This window comes from Eschrichtius robustus, chromosome 11 (genome assembly GCF_028021215.1).
Source record: "Eschrichtius robustus isolate mEscRob2 chromosome 11, mEscRob2.pri, whole genome shotgun sequence".
In the NCBI taxonomy this organism is placed as follows: domain Eukaryota; kingdom Metazoa; phylum Chordata; class Mammalia; order Artiodactyla; family Eschrichtiidae; genus Eschrichtius; species Eschrichtius robustus.
The window spans coordinates 100,131,954-100,158,242 of record NC_090834.1 but is presented as its reverse complement, the minus strand read 5'-3'; the positions used below and the strand labels follow the sequence as shown (position 1 = coordinate 100,158,242).

Sequence of the window (26,289 nt, the reverse complement as noted above, 5' to 3'; positions counted from 1 at the left end):
ATCTGCCTCCTGAGGGTTGGGCAAGGAATATTCATTTTAACAAGTTCCCCAGTTGATCCCATTGCTGTGGTCCCAGCATGCAAGCTCAGGCAGCTTACTTTAGTGGGCAGAGGTGTGGAGTGGCTGAGAGCCAGAGTTTTGAGGCAGGTAGCCAGTCGGTAAGTGTTTATTGAGTGAGTACCTCCCGTGAGCCAGCTCTGTGGGGTCAAGTTCTGCCTGTGTCATGAAGTAACTATGCAACTTTGACAAGATAGTGAACTTCTCTAAGCTTCACTTACTTATAAAATAAACGAGTTTAATAACAGTATCCTCCTGAAATATACACAAAGCATTAGCAGAGTATCTGGCACTCAGTGTGTGTTATTTCTAATCATTTTATTTAGTATTAGCTGTCATTTTTTTAGAGTTCTAACCCTGTATAATAATTCAAGAAAGGAAAAAAGGTATACCAAGCCTGGGGCCAAAACAGGGATTCTCAATCATTTAAAAATCTTTATCCTCGGGAGGAACACTCCCAAACTCATTCTACAAGGCCACCATCACCCTGATACCAAAACCAGACAAAGATGTCACAAAAAAAGAAAACTACAGGCCAATATCTCTGATGAACATAGATGCAAAAATCCTCAACAAAATACTAGCAAACAGAATCCAACAGCACATGGAAAGGATCATACACCATGATCAAGTGGGGTTCATCCCAGGAATGCAAGGATTCTTCAATATATGCGAATCAATCAATGTGATATAGCTATTAACAAACTGAAGGATAAAAACCATATGATAATCTCAATGGATGCAGAAAAAACTTTTGACAAAATTCAACACCCATTTATGATAAAAACTCTCCAGAAAGTAGGCATAGAGGGAACCTACCTCAACACAATAAAGGCCATATATGACAAACCCACACCAACATCATTCTCAATGATGAAAAGCTGAAACCATTTCCTCTAAGATCAGGAACAAGACAAGGTTGCCCACTCTCACCACTATTATTCAACATAGTTTTGGAAGTTTTAGCCACAGCAATCAGAGAAGAAAAAGAAATAAAAGGAATCCAAATCGGAAAAGAAGAAAACTGTCACTGTTTGCAGATGACATGATACTATACTTAAAGAATCCTAAAGATGCTACCAGAAAACTACTAGAGCTAATCAATGAACTTGGTAGAGTAGCAGGATACAAAATTAATGCACAGAAATCTCTTGCATTCCTGTACACTAATGATGAAAAATCTGAAAGAGAAATTAAGGAAACACTCCCATTTACCACTGCAACAAAAAGAATAAAATACCAAGGAATAAACCTACCTAAGGAGACAAAAGACCTGTATGCAGAAAACTATAAGACACTGATGAAACAACTTAAAGATGATACAAACAGATGTAGATATACCACGTTCTTGGATTGGAAGAATCAACAGTGTGAAAATGACTATACTCCCCAAAGCAATCTAAAGATTCAGTGCAATCCCTATCAGACTACCAATGGCATTTTTCACAGAAGTAGAACAAAAAAATTCACAATTTGTATGGAAACACAAAAGACCCTGAATAGCCAAAACAATCTTGAGAAAGAAAAATGGAGCTGGAGGAATCAGGCTCCTGGACTTCAGACTATACTACAAAGCTACAGTAATCAAGACAGTATGGTACTGGCACAAAAACAGAAATATAGATCAATGGAACAGGATAGAAAGCCCAGAGATAAACCCACGCACATATGGTCACCTTATCTTTGATAAAGGAGGCAAGAGTATACAATGGAGAAAAGACAGCCTCTTCAATAAGTGGTGCTGGGAAAACTGGACAGCTACATGTAAAAGAATGAAATTAGAACACTTCCTGGACTTCCCTGGTGGCGCAGTGGTTAAGAATTCGCCTGCCAATGCAGGGGACATGGGTTCAATCCCTGGTCCGGGAAGATCCCACATGCTGCGGAGCACCTAAGCCCGTGTGCCACAACTACTGAGGCTGTGCTCTACAGCCTGTGAGCCACAACTACTGAGCCCACGTGCCACAACTACTGAAGCCCGCACACCTAGAGCCCGTGCTCTGCAACAAGAGAAGCCACCGCAATGAGAAGCCCGTGCACCACAACGAAGAGTAGCCCCCGCTCAACACAACTAGAGAAAGCTCATGCACAGCAACAAAGATCCAGTGCAGCCAAAAATCAATCAATAAATTAATAAACTAATTAATTAATTTTAAAAAAAAAGAACACTTCCTAACACCCTACACAAAAATAAACTCAAAATGGATTAAAGACCTAAATGTAAGGCCAGACACTATAAAACTCTTAGAGGAAAACATAGGCAGAACACTATGACTTAAATCACAGCAAGATCCTTTTTGACCCACCTCCTAGAGTAGAAACAAAAATAAACAAATGGGACCTAATGAAACTTGAAAGCTTTTGCACAGCAAAGGAAACCATAAACAAGACGAAAAGACAACACTCAGAATGGGAGAAAATATTTGCAAACGAAGCAACTGACAAAGGATTAATCTCCAAAATATACAAGCAGCTCATGCAGCTCAATATCAAAAAAACAAACAACCCAATCCAAAAATGGGTAGAAGACCTAAATAGACATTTCTCCAAAGAAGATATACAGATTGCCAACAAACACATGAAAAGATGCTCAACGTCACTAATCATCAGAGAAATGCAATTCAAAACTACAATGAGGTATCACCTCACACCAGTCAGAATGGCCATCATCAAACAATCTACAAACAATAAATGCTGGAGAGGGTGTGGAGAAAAGGGAACCCTCTTGCACTGTTGGTGGGAATGTAAATTGATACAGCAACCATGGAGAACAGTATGGAAGTTCCTTAAAAAACTAAAAATAGAACTACCATATGACCCAGCAATCCCACTACTGGGCATATACCCTGAGAAAACCATAATTCAAAAAGAGTCATGTACCACAATGTTCACTGCGGCACTATTTACAATAGCCAGGACATGGAAGCAACCTTAGTGTCCATTGACAGATGAATGGATAAAGAAGATGTGGTAAATACATACGATGGAATATTACTCAAACATAACAGGAAACGAAATTGAGTTATTTGTAGTGAGGTGGATGGACCTAGAGTCTGTCATACAGAGTGAAGTAAGTCAGAAAGAGAAAAACAAATACCATATGCTAACACATATATATGGAATCTAAAAAAAAAAAATGGTTCTGATGAACCTAGGGGCAGGACAGGAATAAAGACACAGACGTAGAGAATGGACTTGAGGACACGGGGAGGGGGAAGGGTAAGCTGTGATGAAGTAAGAGAGTAGCATTGACATATATACACTACCAAATGTAAAATAGATAGCTAGTGGGAGGCAGCTGCATAGCACAGGGAGATCAGCTCCGTGCTTTGCGACCACCTAGAGGGGTGGGATATGGAGTGTGGGAGGGAGATGCAAGAGGGAGGGGATATGTATGGGGATATACATATGCATACAGCTGATTCACTTTGTTATACAGCAGAAACTAACACAACACTGTAAAGCAATTATACTCCAATAAAGATGTTAAAAAAAATATCTTTGTCCCTCGGGCTTCCCTGGTGGCGCAGTGGTTAAGGATCTGCCTGCCAACGCAGGGGACACAGGTTCGAGCCCTGGTCCAGGAAGATCCCACATGCCGCGGAGCACCTAAGCCAGTGCGCCACAACTACTGAGGCTGCGCTCTAGAGCCCACGAGCCACAACTACTGAGCCCACGTGCCACAACTACTGAAGCCCGCGTGCCTAGAGCCCATGCTCCGCAACAAGAGAATCCACCGCAGTGAGAAGCCCACATACCGCGATGAAGAGTAGCCCCCGCTCACCTCAACTTGAGAAAGCCCACGCGCAGCAACGAAGACCCAATGCAGCCCCCAAAAAAAGGAATAAACAAAATAAATAAATAAATAAACAATTTTTAAAAATCTTTGTCCCTTTTTGACAAACATCCACTCTATCTATATTCTGCATTATATCCTACTGGCCAATAAGATTTTGTCTGGCTTTACTTAATGATAGGCTTTTCCCCCCTGTACTCCAAATGTAAAACTACAGAATTATATTGAATTTAGTTTTTCAATCTACAAGTTTCCCCTGAGGTTTCTGACGTATACTCCAGGGATGGGAGGGGAACCACCTACATTGCCCTTCCCCACCCCTGGTAGAGAATCTCAGGATCACTGCATTAGAGGGCAGCTGCCTGCAGAGGTAACCAGAGGACTTGGGCCAGGGCTCTGAGTGATGGGCCCAGAAGAACGGGGACCTAGAAGGACTGCCCCCTCCCGCCCCCCGCAATTTACTCCTGTTTGCTAGGTACAGGAATTTATTTATTCACTGAGCCACTGGGTCAACTGACTGAGGACTAAGTGTTAGTGCTGGAAATTGAGAGATGAATGAACCACATTCTTGTTCCTGAAGAACTTAATCTGGCAGGACAGATAGATGTAAACAAATGACCATAGAGTGTCGAAACTCACTTGTGGAAGTGAGGACAAGCTCAGAGCAGCATGGAGGAAATGGTGAATTCTCTATGGATTGGGGGAGATTTCCTGGATAATGTCATACCTGGGGATGCACAGGAGTTGACATGGATAAGGGAAGAAGAGGGCATTTGGACAGAGGGAACACACGGGCTGAGGCACGGAAGCTGTACCAGGGTCTGCCTATTAATAGTTACTCTTTTTGGGGTTTCCCTATTGAGTAGCAGGACAGGTGGATCTACTGGACAGACTGGCAGACCAAGTCAATCCAGCGTGTTGACAAGTACTCAGGCCGGAACAAGGAGACGGTGTTGGCGAATGTGGAGGGACTCATGGATATCATCGTGGTTTCCCCTCAGCGGCAGACAGGTGGACTCCAGGGTCCTGAGCCTGCTTCCTTACCATTGGTGGGGTTGGTTGGTCACCCCGAGGACTGTTAATAACCAAGACAGTTAGAGCCACAGGAGAGCCTTTTGGTTCACATCTTAAGTTCTTAGACCTTTTCAGCCCCCTGTCGTTATACCCCTCCTGCCCCACGGTCCCTGGGAGTAAGGTAGCCCCAGATCTCCTCCTTTTTGAGAAGTGTCAAATTAGGAGACTTGATTCTGCCCCAGGCCAGATATTCACATCTGCTTTGCCCCCAGGGACCAATGCCTGTGGTGTGAACAACGGTGGCTGCACCCACCTCTGCTTTGCCAGAGCCTCAGACTTTGTCTGTGCCTGTCCTGACGAGCCTGATGGCCGGCCCTGCTCCCTGGGTGAGTTGAACTAATTGGCCTCCTGGAACAGCAGAGCCCTTGGAAGGGCAGGGGTTCAGCAGCCTCAGCTTTGTTCTTCTGGGTGAGATTTCCCCTCAGGGGTTCTTACAGCAGAGTGACTGGGAGCAATGAGTTTGAGCTTTGGAATGGTACAGACCCAGGTTTGTCTGGCTTCTGGCATTTACTAGGATGGAAATCAGGTCTCCTGATTCCCTGATCCCTACTGTGACCTGTGCATTATTCTCTCTTCCTGCCCTTTGTGGGCCAGCTAGCCCATCCGGAGCTATTAATATTGGAAATTGGGACTTCCCTGGTGGCGCAGTGGTTGAGAATCCGCCTGCCAACGCAGGGGACACGGGTTCGAGCCCTGGTCCGGGAAGATCCCACATGCCGCGGAGCACCTAAGCCTGTGCGCCACAACTACTGAGCCTGCGCTCTAGAGCCCGTGAGGCACTACTGAGCCCATGTGCCACAACTACTGAAGCCCGCGTGCCTAGAGCCCGTGCTCTGCAACAAGAGAAGCCACTGCAATGAGAAGCCCGCGCACCGCAATGAAGAGTAGCCCCCGCTCGTCACAACTAGAGAAAGCCTGTGCGCGGCAACAAAGACTCAATGCAGCCAAATAAATAAATAAAATAAATAAATTTATAAAAAAATATATATTGGAAACCAAATCCTTTTTATGTACAGTATTAAGAAGGACATCTAACGGGGGTACCTAGGATCAGGGCAGCTAAAAGATTGCTTTATCAAGTTCTCCAGATGCTACTCTTGGATCATATGTAGATATTTGTGGCTCTAGTGATCCACTCCAGTCCTTGTTTTCTCTCCAGTACCTGGCCTGCTGCCCCCAGCTCCCAGGGCTACCAGCGTGAGTGAAAGGAGCCCCGTGCTACCCAACACGCTACCGACCACCTTGCGTTCTTCTACCAGCCGGACCCGCACATCTCTGGAGGAGGTGGAAGGGAGGTAAGTGGGTCAGTATGGAATTGGGGGCTCTTTGATGCAAATCGCCATCCCCTGCCAGCAGAAGACCATAGGCCCAGCTTGATGATTCTGGCAGATGGGAGGTAGATCACATCATTAGCCACCAGTCCCTGCTACTTGGGACTGGAGATGATATTTAGACTTGCAGGTTGTTGCAAGCGATTCTTTTTTTTGGCTCTGAAGGCAAGAAGCTTTAAGAGGAGCTTTAGAGAGAAATAACTCAGGAGGAGTTTCTGCCCGGCATTCCTCCTTCTTCCTTTCTTTCAGTGACGTTTGCTCTCACAGAACAAGTTTAGCACATGGTCTTGTACTACAGCTTACTTAGAAGCCACGAAGTCATAGTGGTCTCTGGGCTGTGGCTTTTTAACTTGGGACATCCCCAGGGATGTGATGGCCTTAGCTTATAATGACCTGTAACACTCAAACACACATGCATGTATGTGCATGTGTACACACACACACACACACCGTTATTAAATAAGCAAGCATAACCATGAACAGCTCTCAAATTAAGTGTAAAACATTATATTTCATTAGACTGAAGGTGCTGTCAATTTAAAATGCATCCTGATTTGAGAGATTAAACTGAAAAAATGACCAATAGCAACTGTGAGATGCCATTAATTGTAAGACACAGTCCTATCTCAGAGATACTAGAATATAGAAAAAATGCACATCTTAAAATTGATGAAATATCATGTTATATTCAATTTAGAGAAAGTCTTATAAATGTTTTTTATTTACACTTTGCAAAAAAATCATCTGGAAATACAGATAGGAGTAAAAAAGAAATAAGTACTCATATATAATTACCTTTAGTGTTTTTTTCTGATTTGATGTATGTGTATATTGTGAAATGATTACCACAGTAAGTCTAGTTAACATCCATCACCACACATATATACTTTTATTTTCTTATAATGAGAACTTTTAAAATCTACTCTCTCAGCAACTTTCAGATATACAATATTGTTAACTATAGTCACTATGATGTACATTACATCCCCAGGACTTATAACTGGAAGTTTGAGCCTTTTGACCATCTTCACTCATTTTGTCCACCCCCAACCTCTGGCAACTGCCAATCTGTATGGTATCAATTTATCTATGAGTTGGTTTTTTTTTTTTTTTTCAGATTCCACATATAAGTGATATCCTATAGTATTTGTCTTTCTCTGTCTGACTTATTTTACTTAGCAGAATGTCCTTCTTTTCATGGCTGAATAATGTTCCACTGTATACCTATACCACATTTTCTTTATCCATTCATCCATTGATGGACACTTAGGTGGTTTCCATGTCTTTGCTCTTGTAAATAATGCTACATTGAACATGGGGGTGCAGATATCTTTTTGAGACAGTGATTTCATTTCCTACTCTTAGTATTCTGATGTCTATCTTCCCAGGCATTTTTCTATTAGAACATTTTTCATTGTAATATTATTTTTAATATCAACGGTAGCTTAAAAGATAATTAACACGTGATTTCAATTCTGAAGGCAGAAACATAGTAATAATTCCAAATAAGACCACTAGACTCATGTCCCTAAAATTATAAGATTTGTACATGATCGAACTTATTCTATATGCCCCATTTTCTCTTGTTAGAAGAGTTTATATAGAAAAGCAAACACATATAAACGTGTACCTTTCTCACTAAATTTTAAGCACTAACAATCATTATTAATCTGATTTTATTCAGGTTTATTTAGAAAACTTTTGAACCCTACTCAGATATTTTCTTCCTATCAGAGCTGTATTTGAAGACTCAGTACATCTTAGTTTCAGATGCTCCTGCAGGTAGCTTTTCTCTAGCCTTTTAGGATATGTCTTTAATTGCCAGCTCATAACATGCCACAAAGGAGTTACCGTCTCAGCATTTCAAGTTAGTTATCCAAGCCCTCCCTCTGGATGTCTTGCATATTCCCTTGTGAAAGAATGAAGGAAAGAAAAACAATATATTTTTTTAAGTCTCTCTAGACCTTGTGATAATCTTGATCCAATCCAAGGTTTGCTTGGCTGGTAGCTTAATAAAGTCTGCTATTGATGTCCTTAGTATTCTTTCAGCTCACTCTCAAACCTGCTTCTCCTTTTTAAAGAATCCTCCTTAAAGGGTACATATTTTAGGGAATTCCCTGGTGGTCCAGTGGTTGGGACTCCACGCTTTCACTGCCGAGGGCCTGGGTTCAATCCCTGGTCAGGGAGCTGGGATCTCACAAGCTGCACGGCCCAAAACAACAACAACAAAAAGAGTACACATTTAAAAACACATTTAAACATGATATAGCATCTTGAAGACAGTGGCTCATGCTGATTTCTCTGTATTTCCTTGTCCTGCCCTCTCCTTGCTTCCGCTATCTCCTGTCTGGTATAGTCTCATATCTGAAAGCCCCACTCCCAGGCCTTTAGCCCTGTCCTTCACAGGACTTTCCCCATTTCCTGGCGGAAGGCAAGATCTTTGTTGAATACAAGTAGGCTTCACATTCAGTTTTCTCTGCCCCACAGATGCTCTGAAAAGGATGCCCGGCTGGGCCTCTGCACGTATTCCAATAAGGCCGTACCTGCTGCTTCAGGTAAGCCCTCAGTGCCCAACTGTTTTGAAAAACAAGATGTAAGGAATCTAAACCTCCATTGATATCTTGCAGAACCTTCATGGGGACTCTTTGGGGTTGATGAACCCTTTTCTTAGACTAAATCCATAGAAAGAATAACCATAATAGCTGCCACTTATGGAGTGCTTTCTGTATGTTAGGCATTTGTTAAGCCATATTTATGTGCACGTGCGTGTATGTATATGTATTTGTATATACACACTCACCTTCAATCTCCACCAGCCCTATGAGCAATTTATTATTTACATTTAACTGATGAGAAAACACAGGCTTAGAAGTTAAGCATCTTGCTTTAAGTCACACAGCTAGTAAGTAGTGGAATTGGGATTAGAGATGCTGACAGAGTGATAGGTTTCTTCTCAGCCCCCTCCCCCCTCCCGCTGTGGCCTCTTCTCTGAGAAGGAGGCCCCTAGCCATCCTCAGATGGTATGGGATGCAACAGCTACAAAAGGAGCCCTCCATCTTCCCACCCCTCACACCAGCTAGAAGATTGTTGGAGGTCCCCACCTAGCATCCCTCTGCTCTTCCTAGGGGAAGGACTTCATGTCAGCTATGTCATCGGTGGACTCCTCAGTATTCTGCTTATTCTGGTGGTGATCGCAGCTTTGATGCTGTACAGGTAACCTCAGCCCCACTGCAATGGCTGTATGTTTGCTGTATGTCCCATTAGCACGTTTGGGACCTCCTGAAGTTGACAGCTCACTGATTCCACCTATGACCAGCCTCATTTCAAAGTTGGGTCCCTGGTCAGAGCAGCAGAAGGGAAGGGCAGAAACCTGAATGTGTACCCTTCTTCCCCAGTCACAGCCCAAGTAGTTTCCTCATTTCATGACCACAGCAACGCTTGGGATTTTCCTTATAGACTAGGATACTAAGGACACAGAGGGTGTTACCCAAGTTCACACAGTAAGAGGCAAAGCTGGTACTGACTCTAGCATCTTTGCTTTTTCCACCACTCTACACTACCTCAAACCATTGAAGCTGGAAATGATTTTCTCTTCACACAAACACAGCCCTTTACTACAATGTGGGGTGATATATCATTGCTCGGTAGGGATCATCCTGGGAAGGTGGAATGTGTAGTATTCAATTTAGAATCTTCCTTTTATGACCCTCTCTGCATATATTTTCTCCTAAATGCTTTAAATGCAGCTTGCAGCAAAAATGTCAGAATTTTGCTGCTGCTGCAGTGGCTTCTACTAACAACAACAACAATAATAGTAACAGCTACCATTTAATGAATATGTATCAATGCCACAACAACCTTGTAATACAGGTATTATTATTCCTCACTTTACAGATGAGGATCTAAGGCTCAGAAAGTTTAGATTATGTCCACCAATACCCCAGCCAGTAAGTAACAGAAGTGGCATTGAAACGTAGGTCTGTCTTGACTCTAAAGCTCAGTGTTATCTATCAGATTTAAAGCTTTGTTATCTATTGCTGTATACCAAATTACCCTGAAACTTAGCACCTTAAAATGACAACCACTGATTATCTCACAGTTTCTGTGGGTCAGAAATCTAGATGCAGATTAGCTGGGTGCCTCTGCCTCAAGGTGTCTTACAAGGCAGCAATCCAGGTATCAGCCAGAGTTGTGGTCTTATCTCGAGGCTTGACTGGGGAAGGATTTCCCTCCAAGCACAGGATTCAGTTCCTCGCAGGCTGTTGGCTAGAGGCCTCCCTCGTCAGTTTGTTGCCTTGTGGGCCTTTCCATAGGACAGCTTTCAACATGGCAGCTTGCTTCCCCCAGAGCAAGAGTAAGAGAGAGGGGAGGGAGGGAGAGAGGGCAAACCAGTTTCCTTGTTAGGAGTTTCCTTGTAACCTAATCTAGTATCCCTCACTTTTGCATGTTCTGTTCATTAGAAGCGAGTCACCAGATCCAGCCCACACTCACAGGTCAGGAATTCAGAAGTTGTGAGTACCAGGAGGCAGGGACCACTGGGCCCTCTTAGAGGCTGCCTGCCACAACTTGGGTTACAGCTTCCCCAGATATTATCCCCATACAGATCTGAACTAATTTCTCATCACTTTTTCTCCTAAAGACACAAAAAATCCAAGTTAACTGATCCTGCAATGGGGAACCTGACCTACAGTAACCCTTCCTACCGAACTTCCACTCAGGAAGTGAAAATTGAAGCAATCCCCAAACCAGCCATGTACAATCAACTGTGCTATAAGAAAGAGGTAAAAATTAAAATTTATATCCAAGAGTTTGTTTTTGGAGCGGGGGGGTGGATTATGCTCCAGTTGCCTGAGTAGATCAGTAAGGGATGCTGGGTAGTCCATCTACCATTTTGGAAGTTATAGTGAACAGAAGAATGGAATGTGATTTGGGTTTCTGGAGAGGTCTATAACTTCTGAGGGACCAGCTTGAGGGGCCCTAGTGAGAGCAAGGTTAGAAAGCAGATCCCAGAAGGTTTAGGTCTGAAAGCATGTGAGTGTGCACCTCCCTGCCAGGAGATATTTTCCCAGGCTCAGGGGTTCCTTCCCTCCTGGAGCTGTCATTCCCGAGCAGTGAGGCTGTGCCCCTCTGAAATAACCCCAAACTCCTAGGAAACACCAAAAAACCCAAGAGCTCCTGGACTCTCCCTTTCTAACCTCTGATCCAAGCTTTTGGCACCTGTGGTTGGGAATGGCTGGAGTTTTGCTATTCTTCCTCTTATCACATAATCTAGAGGGATTTCTCTAGAATTCTGAAAGTTTATATGCTTTTGTTCTTTTAACTCCTTTGCTGCTGGCAGTGAAAATTTATTTGCTAAATGTTTAGGCCTGAAAAATAGTCCCATTTTGACCAGGGAATATAGCCTGGGACTTAGATTTTCCTAGTCTGATATGACCCTTGTTTTTTTCTAAAATCCTGTAACCCTTCATTAGAAATTATCCCTTATGAGACCTAACCCATCTACTCTCTTGGCCTGTCTAGCACAGTCAAAGCCAGCCCTCACACCTATAGGGCATAATGAATACACTTTACACAATAATCATGTGATTTCAGGATCTATGAATTCCCCTATTAAAACAAAGCTTCCACTACAAGCCAAAACAGAACCTGCAGGGATAGCTTAGGGATGGTAGACCCCTTCTCTGTTAATATCTTTGAGAGAAAGACTCTTGAAGCTTCTTGGGTTCCTGGAGTGTCTGATGCCCCAGAAAAGAACCCCAATGAGGGTGCTAGGTTAGAAATTAAAATCATGTGACTCTTTCTCCTGTTGTATGCTTTTTCCTCAGCAGCTCTTTCACCCCTCTGATAGTCTTTCACCCTTTCTCTTCTGATTTCCTCTTGATTTCAGGTACCTGTTGCTGTGTGTTTGTAGAGGGAGTGGTATCACCCAAATTGCTAGTGCCATGTCACCCACATCTCCCTGACTTACCCCACGTGTCTCTGTGATGAAGACACTGAGTGGTCTGCATCTTATCTGACACTAATTCAGCTTGGAGGGTGTGCTGGGTGACTGGGCATGTGTGTGCGTGCCTTGATCAAGGGAGCTGTCACTCCCAGAGGGCAGGGACCATATTTTATATTGTTTAATCATCAAAGTATCCTGCTTATTGAAGGGAAGGGGCTCAGTAAATATCTGTGGAACTGAACTGTTACTAAAGTAGAGCAGCAGTTGCAGGGCTCTTGGCAGGAACACTATCCCAGGGACAGAGCCCAAGCCATGGCCCATTTTCTCTTGGCAGTGGCGGCATGTTGGTTGGTATCCCCCAGAAACCAGGAATACAGCTACCCCTTGAGGAATCCATAAAGGGAGAAGCCTGAGTGGAACTTAAGGCTGTCCTTGGAACAATCGCAGGTTGCTTGGAAATGGCCCTGAGGCTCCTGGGAGTAGAGCCAGAATAACCTCCCACAAAAGCTTATAGGTTACAGTACCTCCAGTGGACTGACAGAACTCAAGTAAGAGGGTTTTCTAGAGCCCTCCTGTCTTACCTTCTAAAACTTTTCTTCTTAAGAAAGTTAGAAAGAAGAGAATTAAGAATAAAAGAGCACATGAAACTGTATTCAGTATCTTATAATAAGCTATAATGGAAAAGAATCTGACAATATATGTATATATATATATATATAACTGAATCACTTTGCTGTACACCGGAAACTAACATTGTAAATCAACTATACTTCAAAAAAAAAAAAAAGAATAGCACCAAAGTAGTTTAAAATCTTGAATAAATGCACATTTAATTGCTTTTGTCAATTGCTTCTGATCATGTATATTAGCGTGCTGTCCCATTAATAAACCCCATTAGCAATGTAATAATAGCTAACATGATCTAGTGCATGTTATGCGTCAGGCACCTACTAATTGCATTTCGTGGATTGCCTCATTTAACCCTCACAGCCGTTGGTTATGAGGTACGGATACTGTTACTCTAAAGAGGTGAGCCTGAGTTTTGGAGATGTTCAGTAATTTGCCCGAGGTGATGTAGCCAGTGAGTGGCTCATGGAAGTCACGGTTCTCCCTCCTCCCTGTATGATAATGGTAACAATCATCGCAGCTGCTCCTTTCCTTTTAGGCTCAGCCTCATACATTTGCTCTGACTAAATTTCCCCATTTGTTTGTGGGATTTTTGCCCTCTTCATGCCCACTCTTAGCCCATCCACTTCCTTTCTAAGTTCGTCAGGAGATCCTTTATAGAGAGCCAACCAACTGACCGTGTCTCTCCGCTCTCCACCCTAGGGTGGACCTGACCATAACTACACCAAGGAGAAGGTCAAGATTGTAGAGGGGATCTGCCTCCTGTCTGGGGACGATGCTGAGTGGGATGACCTCAAGCAACTGCGCAGCTCCCGAGGGGGCCTCCTTCGGGATCATGTGTGCATGAAGACAGACACCGTGTCCATCCAGGCCAGCTCTGGCTCCCTGGATGACATGGAGACGGAGCAGCTGCTGCAGGAAGAGCAGTCTGAGTGCAGCAGCGTCCATACCGCAGCCACTCCTGAAAGACGGGGCTCCCTGCCAGACACAGGCTGGAGACATGAACGCAAGCTCTCCTCAGAGAGCCAAGTCTAAACGCCCATGTTCCCCCCCCCCTTCCTGCCTGTTCCTCCTCCTGGGTGGACTTGCAGCCCTTGTGCTCGCTTATACAGCAGGCCCCTTTCCTACGTGTTCGTCCTGCTCCTCCTCCTCCCACCTCGTAACCGCTCCCAAGCCCTCCACCGGAGCTGTTTCCACCCGAGTTCCTAACTACCTGTGCACAAGAAATGATGGGGCATCCTGAGAATTTAGACCTGGATTTTACCACGAACCTCACCTCATGCACGCCATCCTGAGCCCCCTTGAAACCAGGCTCAGTAATGATTCCTCGTCAGTACAGAGCTCCACCTCCCCTTCCCCTGGCACCCTCAGTGCCTGCCCCGCAAGAGCTGATGATCCAGGACTGCACTTGCTCCATCAGAGCTGGCCTGACCGCTTCTCTGAGAGAACTTGCTGACCGGGGGCTGGGGCGGGGGGTGGGGTCGGTCATGGGTAAAGAGAGAGATGAAGGATAGAGGCTGAGAGAAGAAGGAGTCAGCCCAGCTGGCATGGGCATCTGGAAAACCTCCAGCCTCGAGTGCATTGGCAACATGAAAAAGCTTTTAAGGGTGATTGGGCCTGGGTGTCCTCTCCACTGCCAGCAATGGATATTATTCTTGCCCTGACAGTTGTTGTTTCTTCAGCTGCAGATACTGATGAGATGTGGGTATGGCTCAAGCTGTTCTTCCTCCTGCTAGAATGTCTAGAGCCTTTTCTACCTTCAGATGACTGGGGGTCCCTATCACATGGCAGCTGGCTAATATGAATTCCCTCCTGCTGCCTCCAGGTTGTGAGCTGGTGGCTTGAATGCGTGTGGGACCCTCAGGGCTGGGTCTCTGCAGTGTCTGAGAAGCACTGCTTAGACCAAACTTAGCACATCCCCTGAACTATAATGTTCTGCCACTTTCTCCTTCCTCATTCTCTGGGATTCTGAGCACAGAGATCCTGAAGCAACTTTCCAAAGAAGGGCCAGAAGTTTTCATAAATGGTCAGGAAGAGCGATTGGGTTAGAGACTTGAGGCACCCAGGGCCTAAAGGGAAGTATCCATGAAGCTGAGCCTCCTGTGTTCTCTCTCGGGTGCTCAGGGATCTAAGTGAGTAGACAGAGAGCCTGCGGCTGTGGGTGGTGAAGTTCCCATTCCGACTCTTCCCAGCTAAGTGACTCCCTTTTCATGCTGAGGTGCCATCACTTGGTTCATGCTTATTCACACAAAAGGCATGTGTGTCACACTAGTGTCCGGGGAGTTGAGACTTTTTACTGTCCTAAAACTTCTACCTAGCTCTTCTTTTTTGGGGGGAGGGGGTGCCTAATTTGCTTTTTCTGACCTAGCCTTGTGGGCACGTATGGCAAATAGGCCTAAATAAAGACGCAGAGTCGGGGGCAAGGAGTAGAAAGGTAGAGAGAACCGCTGAGGAAGCCCTTTCAGCCCAGGGCAGATCCAGACCTCTTTCACCCAGGGATCAAAAGCAACAACAGGAACAGAATGGAGGGTGGGGGTGCTTCGAGGGGAAATTTCTGGATTTGAAACACGTCCTGGGGTTCTTGGTATTGAGAAATCAGCTGCCAAACATGTGAGTGAAAAGGGAAGATCAGAGCAAACCTTTTGTGGTCAGTTCTAAGACCGCTAGAGACAGGTGCCAGGCTCTTAACCCTGCTCGCAGTAGCCAGCCCCAGGTCTAGACCCTCGTAGGACAGCCAGGCCAGGCCAAGCAGGCTTTTCCAGTACACAGAGTGGGAAAGGAAAGGTCCTCCTCCTGGGAGGAAAGGGGGACATTTCACACTTGATGGGGCAGTAAAAGAAGGAGCCCTTTGGGTCCTCAGACTCACAGTTGGGCATGGGGAGAAAGTAGCAAAGTGGCATTTTCTTGAATGGAAAGGGGGAAGGATCTTATTGCACTTGGGCTGTTCAGAATGTAGAAAGGACATATTTGAAGAAATATCTATTTGAGCACTGATTTACTATGTAAAAAGCAAAATCTCTCTGTCCTAAACTAATGGAAGTGACTCTCCCACGCTCATGTGTAATGGTTTTAACGTTACTCACTGGAGAGATTGGACTTTCTGGAGTTATTTAACCACTATGTTCAGTAATTTAGGACTTTATGATAATTTAATATAAATTTAGCTTTTCTTAATCACCTTGCCTGGCTTGGAGTCATGTCTAATAACTGCACCTGCTCTGTCTGGCAGAAACATGCTGTGGAAGACCTGCTTGCAAGCATCACCTCTAAGTCCCTTGGGGATGTGAGGACAATGAAGAGCAATAAAGGGTGGGAGGTTCCTGACTGGAGGTTCAGCTCATCTTGAGAAGACAGGTTAAGACCAGAGTTCATGGGCTTCTGAACTCCTTATTTCCTCTAGAGGAGGGTGGCTGATAGCTTTCATCTTGAGTGCCAACTCTGGTTGGTCATGGCTGCCTGAGGTTCTGTCCAGACCCAATGGGAAAAGTGTCATGATGGTTAGTGGCGTCTCCTTTGGGCACCAAAAGGAAGTGTCATGGCATGTACACCATGTATCTTCTATTTCTGTTCTAGGTCTACGAGGACTTCAGTGTCACAGAACTTGACTTTGCCTTGCAGTGATGGTCACTGGCAAGACTGATGTCTTGAAATAAAAGTACTGGGATGGGGACAAGGAGGGCTAATTCCAGTCCTAGATCTGCCTCTAGCTCTGTCTGATCTTAGTCATGTTTCACAGTTACTCTGAGAATGGGTCAATCAACACTAAGATTCCTTTTATTTTTAAAAAGCTGTCTACTCATAGCTCATCCATTACATCTCAAGCCTAGAACAAGGCATTGGGGATCTCTTTTCAGGTATCTGGACAAATAATACCTCTCAATGAAGATTGGGAATCATGCAAGTCTTAATGCCAGATATAGAATTTGATGTCAAGGGTCAATAGTTGATTTTCTAAGCCATTAACCATTTATAGAACATTGCTCCCATTCATTCATTCATTCATTCATTCATCTGCTAGGGGCTGGACACTGCCCAAGCATGACCAAGAAAGAGTATCACAGAGCTTAGAGCCTACCAACAACCCCACCCCCCGAAAAAAAAGAAAAAGCAAGAAGGACGGAATCCTTTTGAATGTAAGTGACAAGAGATCTGAGTATAAACTGCAGTGTATAATTCTTCCAACTTTGGTGAGGGATAGGTGTGCTAGAACAAAAACAAGTGGAATAGCTCAAGGACAACCATCCACCATTCTTTTTTGGAAAAAAAACCCAAAAAAACTCACAACAGAGAGAAAAGGAGGACATTTGAAGCAATGAAATCTAGCCTAATGCACAAGCCTGTATACCTGCAGGAAGTGCCCCTTTCCAGAGCCTCAGAATAAGTGCCCTTTTCCATAGCCTCAAGCTATGAACAGTGACCACTAGAGCTGGGAACTCAGGAAGAACTTTTCAAATGGGAAGAAAAAATGAATGCATTGAACACACACCATTTGCTTGCAAAACTGCAAGTGTTTCTGGAAGAACAAAATTTGTTGAATGCGTTTTGCTAAACTGTGACCATCCTGCTACTTCAGAAGGGGATGGGAGAGGACCTGATGGCCCAGGTCTTGACAAGAATTTGACCACTGGCAAATGAGAATTTTGTAACAGCGTCAAAGACTAGCACCCTGTTTTCAGGTTATGCTGGCTCTTAGTTTCCTAATCAGTAAAATGGAAAGGTTGAACCAGATGATTGCTAAGGTCATTTCTGGCCTGAGACTTCTATTTATGTTCCTTCCAGGAAATCTTGGGGATGAAACAAGAGTTGAGAATTCCTTGTCTGGTCTTCTGGATATAAAACCTAAAACTGATTAAGTAGGGAGAGTTTGAGTCAAATTCTAACAAACTGGACATATTTTTGCAAACTAATTATGTTCAAAATATAGTCACTGCCTTTCTTTCTATATTATTTGAACAAACTGTGCCACGTAAAATGAAAAGATCTCTGTAGCCCGTAAAGAGGTCTCCATGGCATGAACTGAAGCTTTCACCAAACCTAGGCCTGAAGAAAACAAAGTCAGTGCTGCATAGGAAGCTGGAAAAAGCATCTACAAGAGCTGAGGGTGCATGATGTTCTAAGTGTAATGCACTGACACTCAAGGGCATCTTTAGTCATTTCTACTAATGGACATGATAAAAGAAGTGTGGTTGAGCCTTTTTTGTGGCTAAGAAACAGTCTATGTCTTTTCTTCATATTTGAAGATGACTCAACTGATCCGGTTAATAGGATGTGTGTTTCGGGATGTTTCAGGCAGCCTTTGTTTTGAAACATTCCCTCACTCGCCCATTATTTTCTCTCCAGATCATTCTTCCATTAACCAGCTGACAGAGGCTAAGCAGAGCTCAGCATAGGGAACAGAGTTTTATTCCCAGTCAAGGCTCCACCTCACAATTTTGGATTCCTTCACGAGGTGCCCTTAAAACAGATCCAGACAGCCTAATTAAGGGTCTGAGTTTAAATCCAAGGCTGAGGTTAGCCCCAGGCTATACAATCTGCTTATTTCATTTTACAAGACACAGAGAGCCAAGAACTCTCACTTATCCTGCCCTTCTCAGCGGTTTTTCCTCCAGCCCCTAAAAGCCTGTTGACAGCTTGCTAAGGTCCCTATCTTTCCCTCCTGCCTACTTCCTTTTTGGTGGAGCTGATACTTCTGTGGTCGAAGTTCTTGGGCAGCCTACATTTTGGGGCCTATGGGAAAAATGGGCTATGAGAAAAGAGAAAAAAATGCTGTCCATTCCTTCATTCAAGGGGCACCTATTAAATGCAACCAAGTGCAAGATGGGATAGGCTTTGCCATCTTGGAGGCCAGTCAAGGCACTAAACCCACAGACACTTGACGTCTGTGTTAATGTCACCACTGCTGTCTCCAGGGAATAATGCAGGGGGTACCTGGACTGAAAGTTGAAGTTAATCATTGAAGCTGCTCCTTTTAGGCTGGAAGTATGGATCCATGTCCCATGCTAGAGATGTTTCCACCAAAATGTAGCTTGTGATTATGATGGAATGAGCACTGTCCCAACACTAGTAGACTTCTCAGAAACGCTCAGCACAGTTACTCAGCAGCCACAATGTTTGGCATTTGTTTCCTACTTCCAGTTGCAATAATATAGTGTTCACGTAGATATCTAATGCCCACAAGGGTGTCGCTGTCCTATTACTAACCTCCATATGTGGAACTATTGAGAGACCCCAGGAATAAAGTAGGTACACATAACTCTAATAAATACATAGATAAATGCCATTTGATGATAATCCTAGACTGGCCAAACATTTATTGAGCATCTGCTACGGGCAAGGTACTGTATTAGGTTTCTACAAGGCTCTACAGAATCTGCCATTCCCTTCTCTCCATTATCAGACCTCAGCTCCTACTACCTTCCTGCTGCCAACTACTCTGCTCCAGCTATACTGGCCACCCTGTTTCTCAAACCTGCCAGATACACTTCCAACTTAGGGTCTTTGCATAGCTGTTCCCTATGGCTGGCACTTTCTTCCTCTAGATATACTCACGGTGAACTGCTTTGCCTTACTCAAGTTTTTGCTCAAATGTGATCTCAGTGAAACTCTGACCACCCTTTATAAGATTACAGTTCTTCCAACTCCACTTCCCAATCCCTTTTACCTTGTTTTATTCTTTTCTATTTTCCCATTTCACATATTGTCTAATAATATACCATATGATTTTTTTTGTTTTGTTTCCTCACTATAATGTGAGCACCATGAGAAGAGGGAATATTTGAGAGGAGGGGGTCTATTTTGTTCACTGATAATCCCAAATGCCTAGAACAGTCCCTGCACATACTAGATGCTCAATAACTATTTGTTGAATGAAAGAATACATTAATGGAATCAGACATCTAATGCCCACCTTCTAGTGGGGCTGCACTTAAACCATATAAGACAAAAAGGGACTTTGCCATCTTGTTCTAAAACTCTCCAGGATCTAGACTCTGCACGTTATTTAATGATCAGATTCCAGGTTACCATCACTCTCTACTTAAATGTAATTTTCAGTTTATTTCTGGTAATATTTAAATAAAGTAAACATGCCAATGATCAATGACTGAAGAAGACTATTTCTATATATTTCTCGCCTGTTTCTCAAAAGTTATTGTGGACTTCCCTGGTGGTGCAGTGGTTAAGAATCCATCTGCCAATACAGGGGACACAGGTTCAAGCCCTGGTCCAGGAAGATCCCACATGCCGCGGAGCACCTAAGCCTGTGCACCACAACTACTGAGCCTGTGCTCTAGAGCCTGCAAGCCACAACTACTGAGCCCACGTGCCTCAGATACTGAAGCCCACATGCCTAGAGCCCGTGCTCTGCAACAAGAGAAGCCACCGCAATGAGAAGCCCACGCACCACAACAAAGAGTAGCCCCCACTCACCACAACTAGAGAAAGCCCGCGCGCAGCAACGAAGACCCAACACAGCCAAAAATAAATAAATAAATTAATTAATTAATTTTAAAAAAAGGTTATCGTGAGCTTTTTGCTTCGATTGGCTCCTCTCTCCTACCTCCACCTGTGGATCTGTCCTCATCTCCTATCTTTTCACTCTCTCCACTCTCCCACTCTGTGGTCTCATCCACAATTTCATCATTTCACTTTATGAAGGTGATTCCCAAATCTATATCACTTGAGTCCTAATCTCTTCTCACAGCTCTCCCTCTGTATTTCCTGGGCCTACTTACATGATTCCATTTGCATGTCTCATTGGTATGTAAAAGTAAACAGGTCTGAAACTAAATACCTTGTCTTCCCTTTGAGACTGGCTTCTCCTGACTTTCTACTTCCATTTGGGCAATCAATGCCTCCCAGTCCCTAGGCTCAAATCCTGGCACACTCTGACTCATCTCCCGAAATGGGCCCCACCCTCACCTTTATACCTAATCTAGTCTGTTGCCAAATCCTTCCCTCTTTCTTGAATCTGTTCTCATCATTTCCACCGCTCATATCAGACTCCTAACTGGGCTCTCAACTCTAACCCATTTTAGAATCAGACAATCAAGCTAATTAGTTTTCCTAAAGTGCAATCCTGATTTTGTCACTCCCTTGCTCAGAAACCTTCAATAGCTCTCCACTGCCTACTTTAATAAAGTACAAATTCCTTACCCTAGTATTCAAGACCCTCCAAAAACTGTTCCTAACTTCCTCTGTTAATCTGTGTTCCACTACTTCCTAACATGAATCCTGTTCTAAAATCAACCCGCACATTCAACTCCCAACATACTATGTACTTTCTTGTCTCTGTGCCTTTGCCTGTACTTTTCCAACTACTAGACATTCTCCCTGCTCCTTCTATTAAAAAAAATTTTTTTTAACATGTCAGTGGTAAAAAATTCATTTCCCTCCCTGGCAAGTCCCATCCCTATTAAGTTTTTTGAAATTCCAGTAATGTTCTAACCATTTTCAGGCATGCACACAAATATACATATATTTATAACCATATATAATAAAATCATTCCATATATGTATGCTTTTCTGCAACTTGCCTTCTTTTCAATTAAAGTTGGTGCATTTTTCTAACCAGCACGTATAGATTAACCACATTCTTTTTAACAGTTGCGTAGTGTTCTATTGAATGGATTATACCATAATTTATATAATAAGTTCCCTATAGATGAACATATAAATTTCAGGGTTTGTTGTTGTTGTTTGTTTGTTTTCTAAATCAGTGCTGCAGTGAATGTCTTTGTACATTTTTATTTCCATACATGCATAGGTCTGTATGACAAATTCCCATCAGTAGCATTACTTGGCCAGAGATTATGTACATTTTACATTTTAATAACTGCTAAATTGGCCTCCTAAAAGTTTGTACCAATTATACTTTTACCAAGAAGTGAGTTTGAGTGTGTATTCCTCTAACTCTTGACTAACCAAAAGTTGTTAAACTGTTTCATCTTTGCCAATTTGATGGATTAAAAAAAATTGTTTTATTACTTTCACCCATCCCCTCTCTATTTCTTAGTCTCTTGGCTACAGATGCTTTAAATCCCAGATTAAACATCCATCCCCCTAAAAAAAAAAAAAAAAAAAAAACCATCCCCTTCCTAGATCCTCCCCCATCTAATTTCTCCCTTCAGTTAAACATCTACAGCTTTTCTTTTATATTGTTCTCATACTGCTTTGAATTTTAGCGACTAGTCTATATGTTTTATTCTTCTGACCACTGTAGTTTGCAGATTCCTTGGAAGTTCGGACCAATGTTTCATAGAAACATTGAATGTACAGCTAAACAAGAATTTTCGGACCAAATTAACCAAGCCTCTCATTTTTATAAATAACAAGATTATTAAGCCTTTTAAGAATGCATTACTGTTCAAAGCCCATTCCTAGACATTCAATTAGTTATATTAAATCCTCACACTAAGTTTATAAGGGAAACATCATTATCCGTCTTACAGATGAGGAAACTAAGCTCCAGATTATTTACTAAGAAAAGTGCTTTACTCAGAGCAGGTCTAAGACCAGAATCCAGCGTCCCGGCTCCATTCACCCTCCTTCCACTATAATCCAGCAGCCTTTCTGGTTTCCCTCACGCCCTTAGCTGCGCAATCAATATTTGGTGAATGAAATGACTCAAATAAAAAATTGCCAAGTGTTGACAGCAGTTTAAATATCTGTAATTAAATAAAGCAAACCTGCTGACGGCCGGGGTGCACAACTCTCCACAGACCTTTCGTGCTTCTTTCCGGGGTTGTCTGCATCTTTCGCTCCGAGACCCTCTCCCCACCGGACCAAGCAACGCCGGGTTCCAAGGGAAACACGGCTGCGCGTGGCCCCTTTAAGGCTGAGGGCGGCGCGTGCCCATAGTTCTTTCAAATGGACCAATAAGAAGGGCGATGGGCGGTCCGCCGAGGACCAATAAACAACGAGGACACTGCGGGGTGTGCGGCGGCCCAAGCGGTTTCAAACGGCTTAGAGCAGCCCCTCGGTTCTGACCCAGCGGAGGTGAGTGGACTGTGGGCCTGGCCCACCCGCCTAGGCCCTCGAGTTCACGAGTCTCGCGCGCGTAGAGGTCCTGAACCCCGGGCGGGGGGCCTCCGCGGACGCGCGCCTCCCTCGCCCCACGAACCCGGCGGGTCTGAGGCGGCGAAGCGGGGCGGAGGCCGGGGGACTCGCGGCTGGGAGGGCGGGGGGCGTGGGCGCTTGTGTGGGGCGGAGGCCGGGGCTGGGATCTGGGTGACCAGAGCGCGCCGCGGCGGGGTTCGGGCGGTAGCGTCCTGGGGACGCGTGCGGCGCAGGGCCGTGCCTGGTGGCTCAGGGTGTTTGGGTACTGGGGCGGGGGCCTGCGAGCCGGCCCGGCTACGGCGCCCCTCGCGTAATTGTCAAATGAATGAATGAGTAAGAGCCTCCGAGGGCTGTGGTGGTCGTGAAGGGCCTGGTCGCCTCAGAGCGTGACAAGGACAGTGGTACCGGGGCCTGCCCGTGCACCTGGGTCCCTGCCCGCGCACCTGGGTCCCCACCGGCTTGCTGCGATTTAAACGATTCGGATCATACCGCTCCGCCCTTCCGCCTGGCTTTCTCTCTCAGAAGGTGTCAGTAGAGTTAAGGTATCTTTCCAGCTCTGAAGGTTTGGGGGACCAATACAATAGCCAGCAGTGTAGGTTAAGCAGGCCTTGCTACTTTAAGGAGGGCTTGGTAAACTAGATTCTTGCTTTTTAGCTCTTACCACTCTGGCGGTTGAGATAGCTACCCTGCAATGGTGGTAATTGTCGGGCTGGATTTAAATGCATCCGTTTTGTTTCTGGGATAGAAAACGGTGAAAGTCGTGTTGCCAGAGTGGCTGCTGTGTGTTAGAAAATATATTCGTGTTGATGAATCTTAACAATGAGTTTTTCATTCAGCATCAATAGAGGATGAAGAGGTTTTTGCAGAACTTGCCCCAAATTTATGCGTGGCTCCAGTTTAATTCTTAGGGGAATCAAGGCTTCAAATCGTGGCCCAGAAATGCTCCCTGTCTTATTTTATGCATAATTATAGTAATTGAAAACTCATTTTGAGAGAGGTGAACTCCTCCTTTCTCCATTTTTATCACCCTGAAAAGTCCTTCTTTGACCTAAAGAGCTGATAAATTAAGCTAACAATCTTTTGAAACTTTTAAGAAATCATAAAAGATTTGGACTTTTCTTAAGTGACTGGATAAAGTGTAATGTTGTATTTGTAAAATGATATAGAGAAAGGTGAAATCAATATATTTTGCCAGCATAAATTAAACCTAGTTGGTAAACTCATGAGAAAAAAATTTTGCACAAGTTTTTAAAGTTTGTTCACTCAGGCAACGGCAAGCAAAGATATTCCTTAACAATATACTTTATAACGTATTACTTTAAACATTTTAACAGACAGCTTAATTTTAGCAGCAGAGTTTTAACTGCAATAAATTTGAGTACCTTAGTATTATGAACACTGTCCTAGGTTTTGGGGAGGCAATTAAAAATAATAAACATTTAACAATGTTTTAACTGCAATAAATTTGAGTACCTTAGTATTATGAACACTGTCCTAGGTTTTGGGGAGACAATTAAAAATAATAAACATTTAACAGTGTCTTAGGTTATTGTTAAAAATCTTGATGAGGAAGGAAAACTTTTCTTTATATTGGAGCAAAGCCAGACTCTTTTATGCTCCTTTGACTTAATGGAGTCTCATTCATTCATTCAACAAATATTGAGATTGATGCCTACCGTGTGTTAAACATTGTTCTAGATTCTGGGAATACACTAGTGAACCAGAAAAAGACAAAGCCCCTGACCTAAGGGAGTTTGACAGTTTTATCTCTCAAACAATTTGCTGTAGCAAATTGTAGTTTCTGTAATCCCTCTGGCCAGCTCTAGTCCTTGAACAAAATAAATGCTCAAATACTTTTACCAGCAGTAGTTAACATTTATTGAATATTCACTAGGTGCCACGTTTTATCTTTCTTTATTCTCACAACTTTTTACAGATGAGGAAACTGAGTCTTAGAAAGGTTACGCAGCTTGCTCAAAATCATACAACTGATAGAACCTCAGTTTGAACCCAAGTTAGTGTGTCTTCAGGGCCTTTGCTCGTAACCTCTGGTTGTTCTATGTGAAGTAATGAGATCTGTTAGGGAGAATTCAGGATCATTTTCTGGGTAGAATCTCCCCCCACCCCCTCCTTTTTTAAACTTCTGTCACAGACATAATGAAATATGAACCATAGGCATGGTGGGTTTTAGAGGGAGGGTGGAGCAGTTCAAAATACAGTATTTACCATATGGGAGATGGACAGCTGTGACAGTGGGAGGGGGACTAAGTGGGGGCCTAAAATTGAGATCTGGATCTCCTGATTGATGGATTCCTGGTGATCAATGTTGGAGAGGTTTGAGATTTTTTAATTTTATTTTAATTTTAATTAATTTTAAATGCATATTACCTGTAGAGTTCAGAACATGTTACTTAGCTTTTTTCTGTCAGGGCAGTTGCCTTGCCTACTTGTTTATCTCAAACACATTAAACTTATTCTTTTTTTTTTTAAATTAATTAATTTTATTTATTTTTGGCTGTGTCAGGTCTTCGTTGCTGCGCGTGGGCTTTCTCTAGTTGCGGTGAACGGCGGGGTTGCTCTTCGTTGCCGTGTGCGGGCTTCTCATGGCGGTGGCTTCTCTTGTTGTGGAGCACCAGCTCTAGGCGCGCAGGCTTCAGTAGTTGTGGCACGCGGGCTCAGTAGTTGTGGCTTGCAGGCTCAGTAGTTGTAGTGCACAGGCTTAGTTGCTCCGTGGCATGTGGGATCTTCCCCGACTAGGGCTCGAAGCTGCGTACCGTGCATTGGCAGGCGGACTCCCAGCCACTGCGCCACCAGGGAAGTCCTAAACTTAATTTCTTTTTGGCCTTTGTGTTTGTTGTTCTCTCTGCCTGGGACTTCCCACCTGCTCTACCCCTACCTCAAGCCTGTCTTTGTATATAGGCTTCACTCAGTTCACAACTCAAATGTCATCTCCTTAAAGAGGCATTTTCTAAGCTCCAATTAGAGTAGCCCTCTTGGTCATGTTTACCTCACTTTCTTTCTTTTTTTTTTTTTTAGACTTCATAGCGTTTATTGCTATATGTTAGGCCATTTATTGTTTGCTTGTATATTGTCTGATTTCCTCACAGAAATGAAAACAGAGCAGGGGAGCATAGTTTTTTGGTTTGTTTTTTTTTTTTTTTTTTCATCTGTGAGGTTACCTCAATGACTCAAGCAGTGCTTGGGTCAAATAAGGTGGTCAGAAAATATTTGCTGAACAAAGTTCGCCACAACTGGCATAGTTTTCTCCATGTAATGAAGTGATAAAGACAACATATAACTAACCAGTTGGCTGTGTTACAGTGTCTTTGAATGTGAGCAATATCTTAGCAGACTAACTTGGAAAGTCTTCAGCTAAGAATCATGGAAAAATGATAGCTTTTTGT

The 26,289-nt window shown here is 43.7% G+C and overlaps 2 protein-coding genes across 2 annotated transcripts in view; both read left to right on the top strand.

Moving 5' to 3' along the window:
• LRP4 (LDL receptor related protein 4) overlaps positions 1 to 14,290 on the top strand; it is a 49,215-nt gene extending 34,925 nt beyond the window's left edge. The window contains exons 32-38 of the mRNA XM_068555169.1: positions 4,720 to 4,864; positions 5,140 to 5,253; positions 6,087 to 6,222; positions 8,746 to 8,813; positions 9,384 to 9,471; positions 10,898 to 11,039; positions 13,532 to 14,290. Of these exons, the coding sequence (XP_068411270.1) occupies positions 4,720 to 4,864; positions 5,140 to 5,253; positions 6,087 to 6,222; positions 8,746 to 8,813; positions 9,384 to 9,471; positions 10,898 to 11,039; positions 13,532 to 13,864 (1,026 nt within the window). The 3' untranslated portion in view covers positions 13,865 to 14,290. The remainder of the gene's footprint in view (positions 1 to 4,719; positions 4,865 to 5,139; positions 5,254 to 6,086; positions 6,223 to 8,745; positions 8,814 to 9,383; positions 9,472 to 10,897; positions 11,040 to 13,531) is intronic.
• Positions 14,291 to 22,739: 8,449 nt separating this feature from the next.
• CKAP5 (cytoskeleton associated protein 5) overlaps positions 22,740 to 26,289 on the top strand; it is a 105,514-nt gene continuing 101,964 nt past the window's right edge. The window contains exon 1 of the mRNA XM_068554353.1: positions 22,740 to 22,825. The gene's annotated coding sequence lies outside the window, so the exon portion shown is untranslated. The remainder of the gene's footprint in view (positions 22,826 to 26,289) is intronic.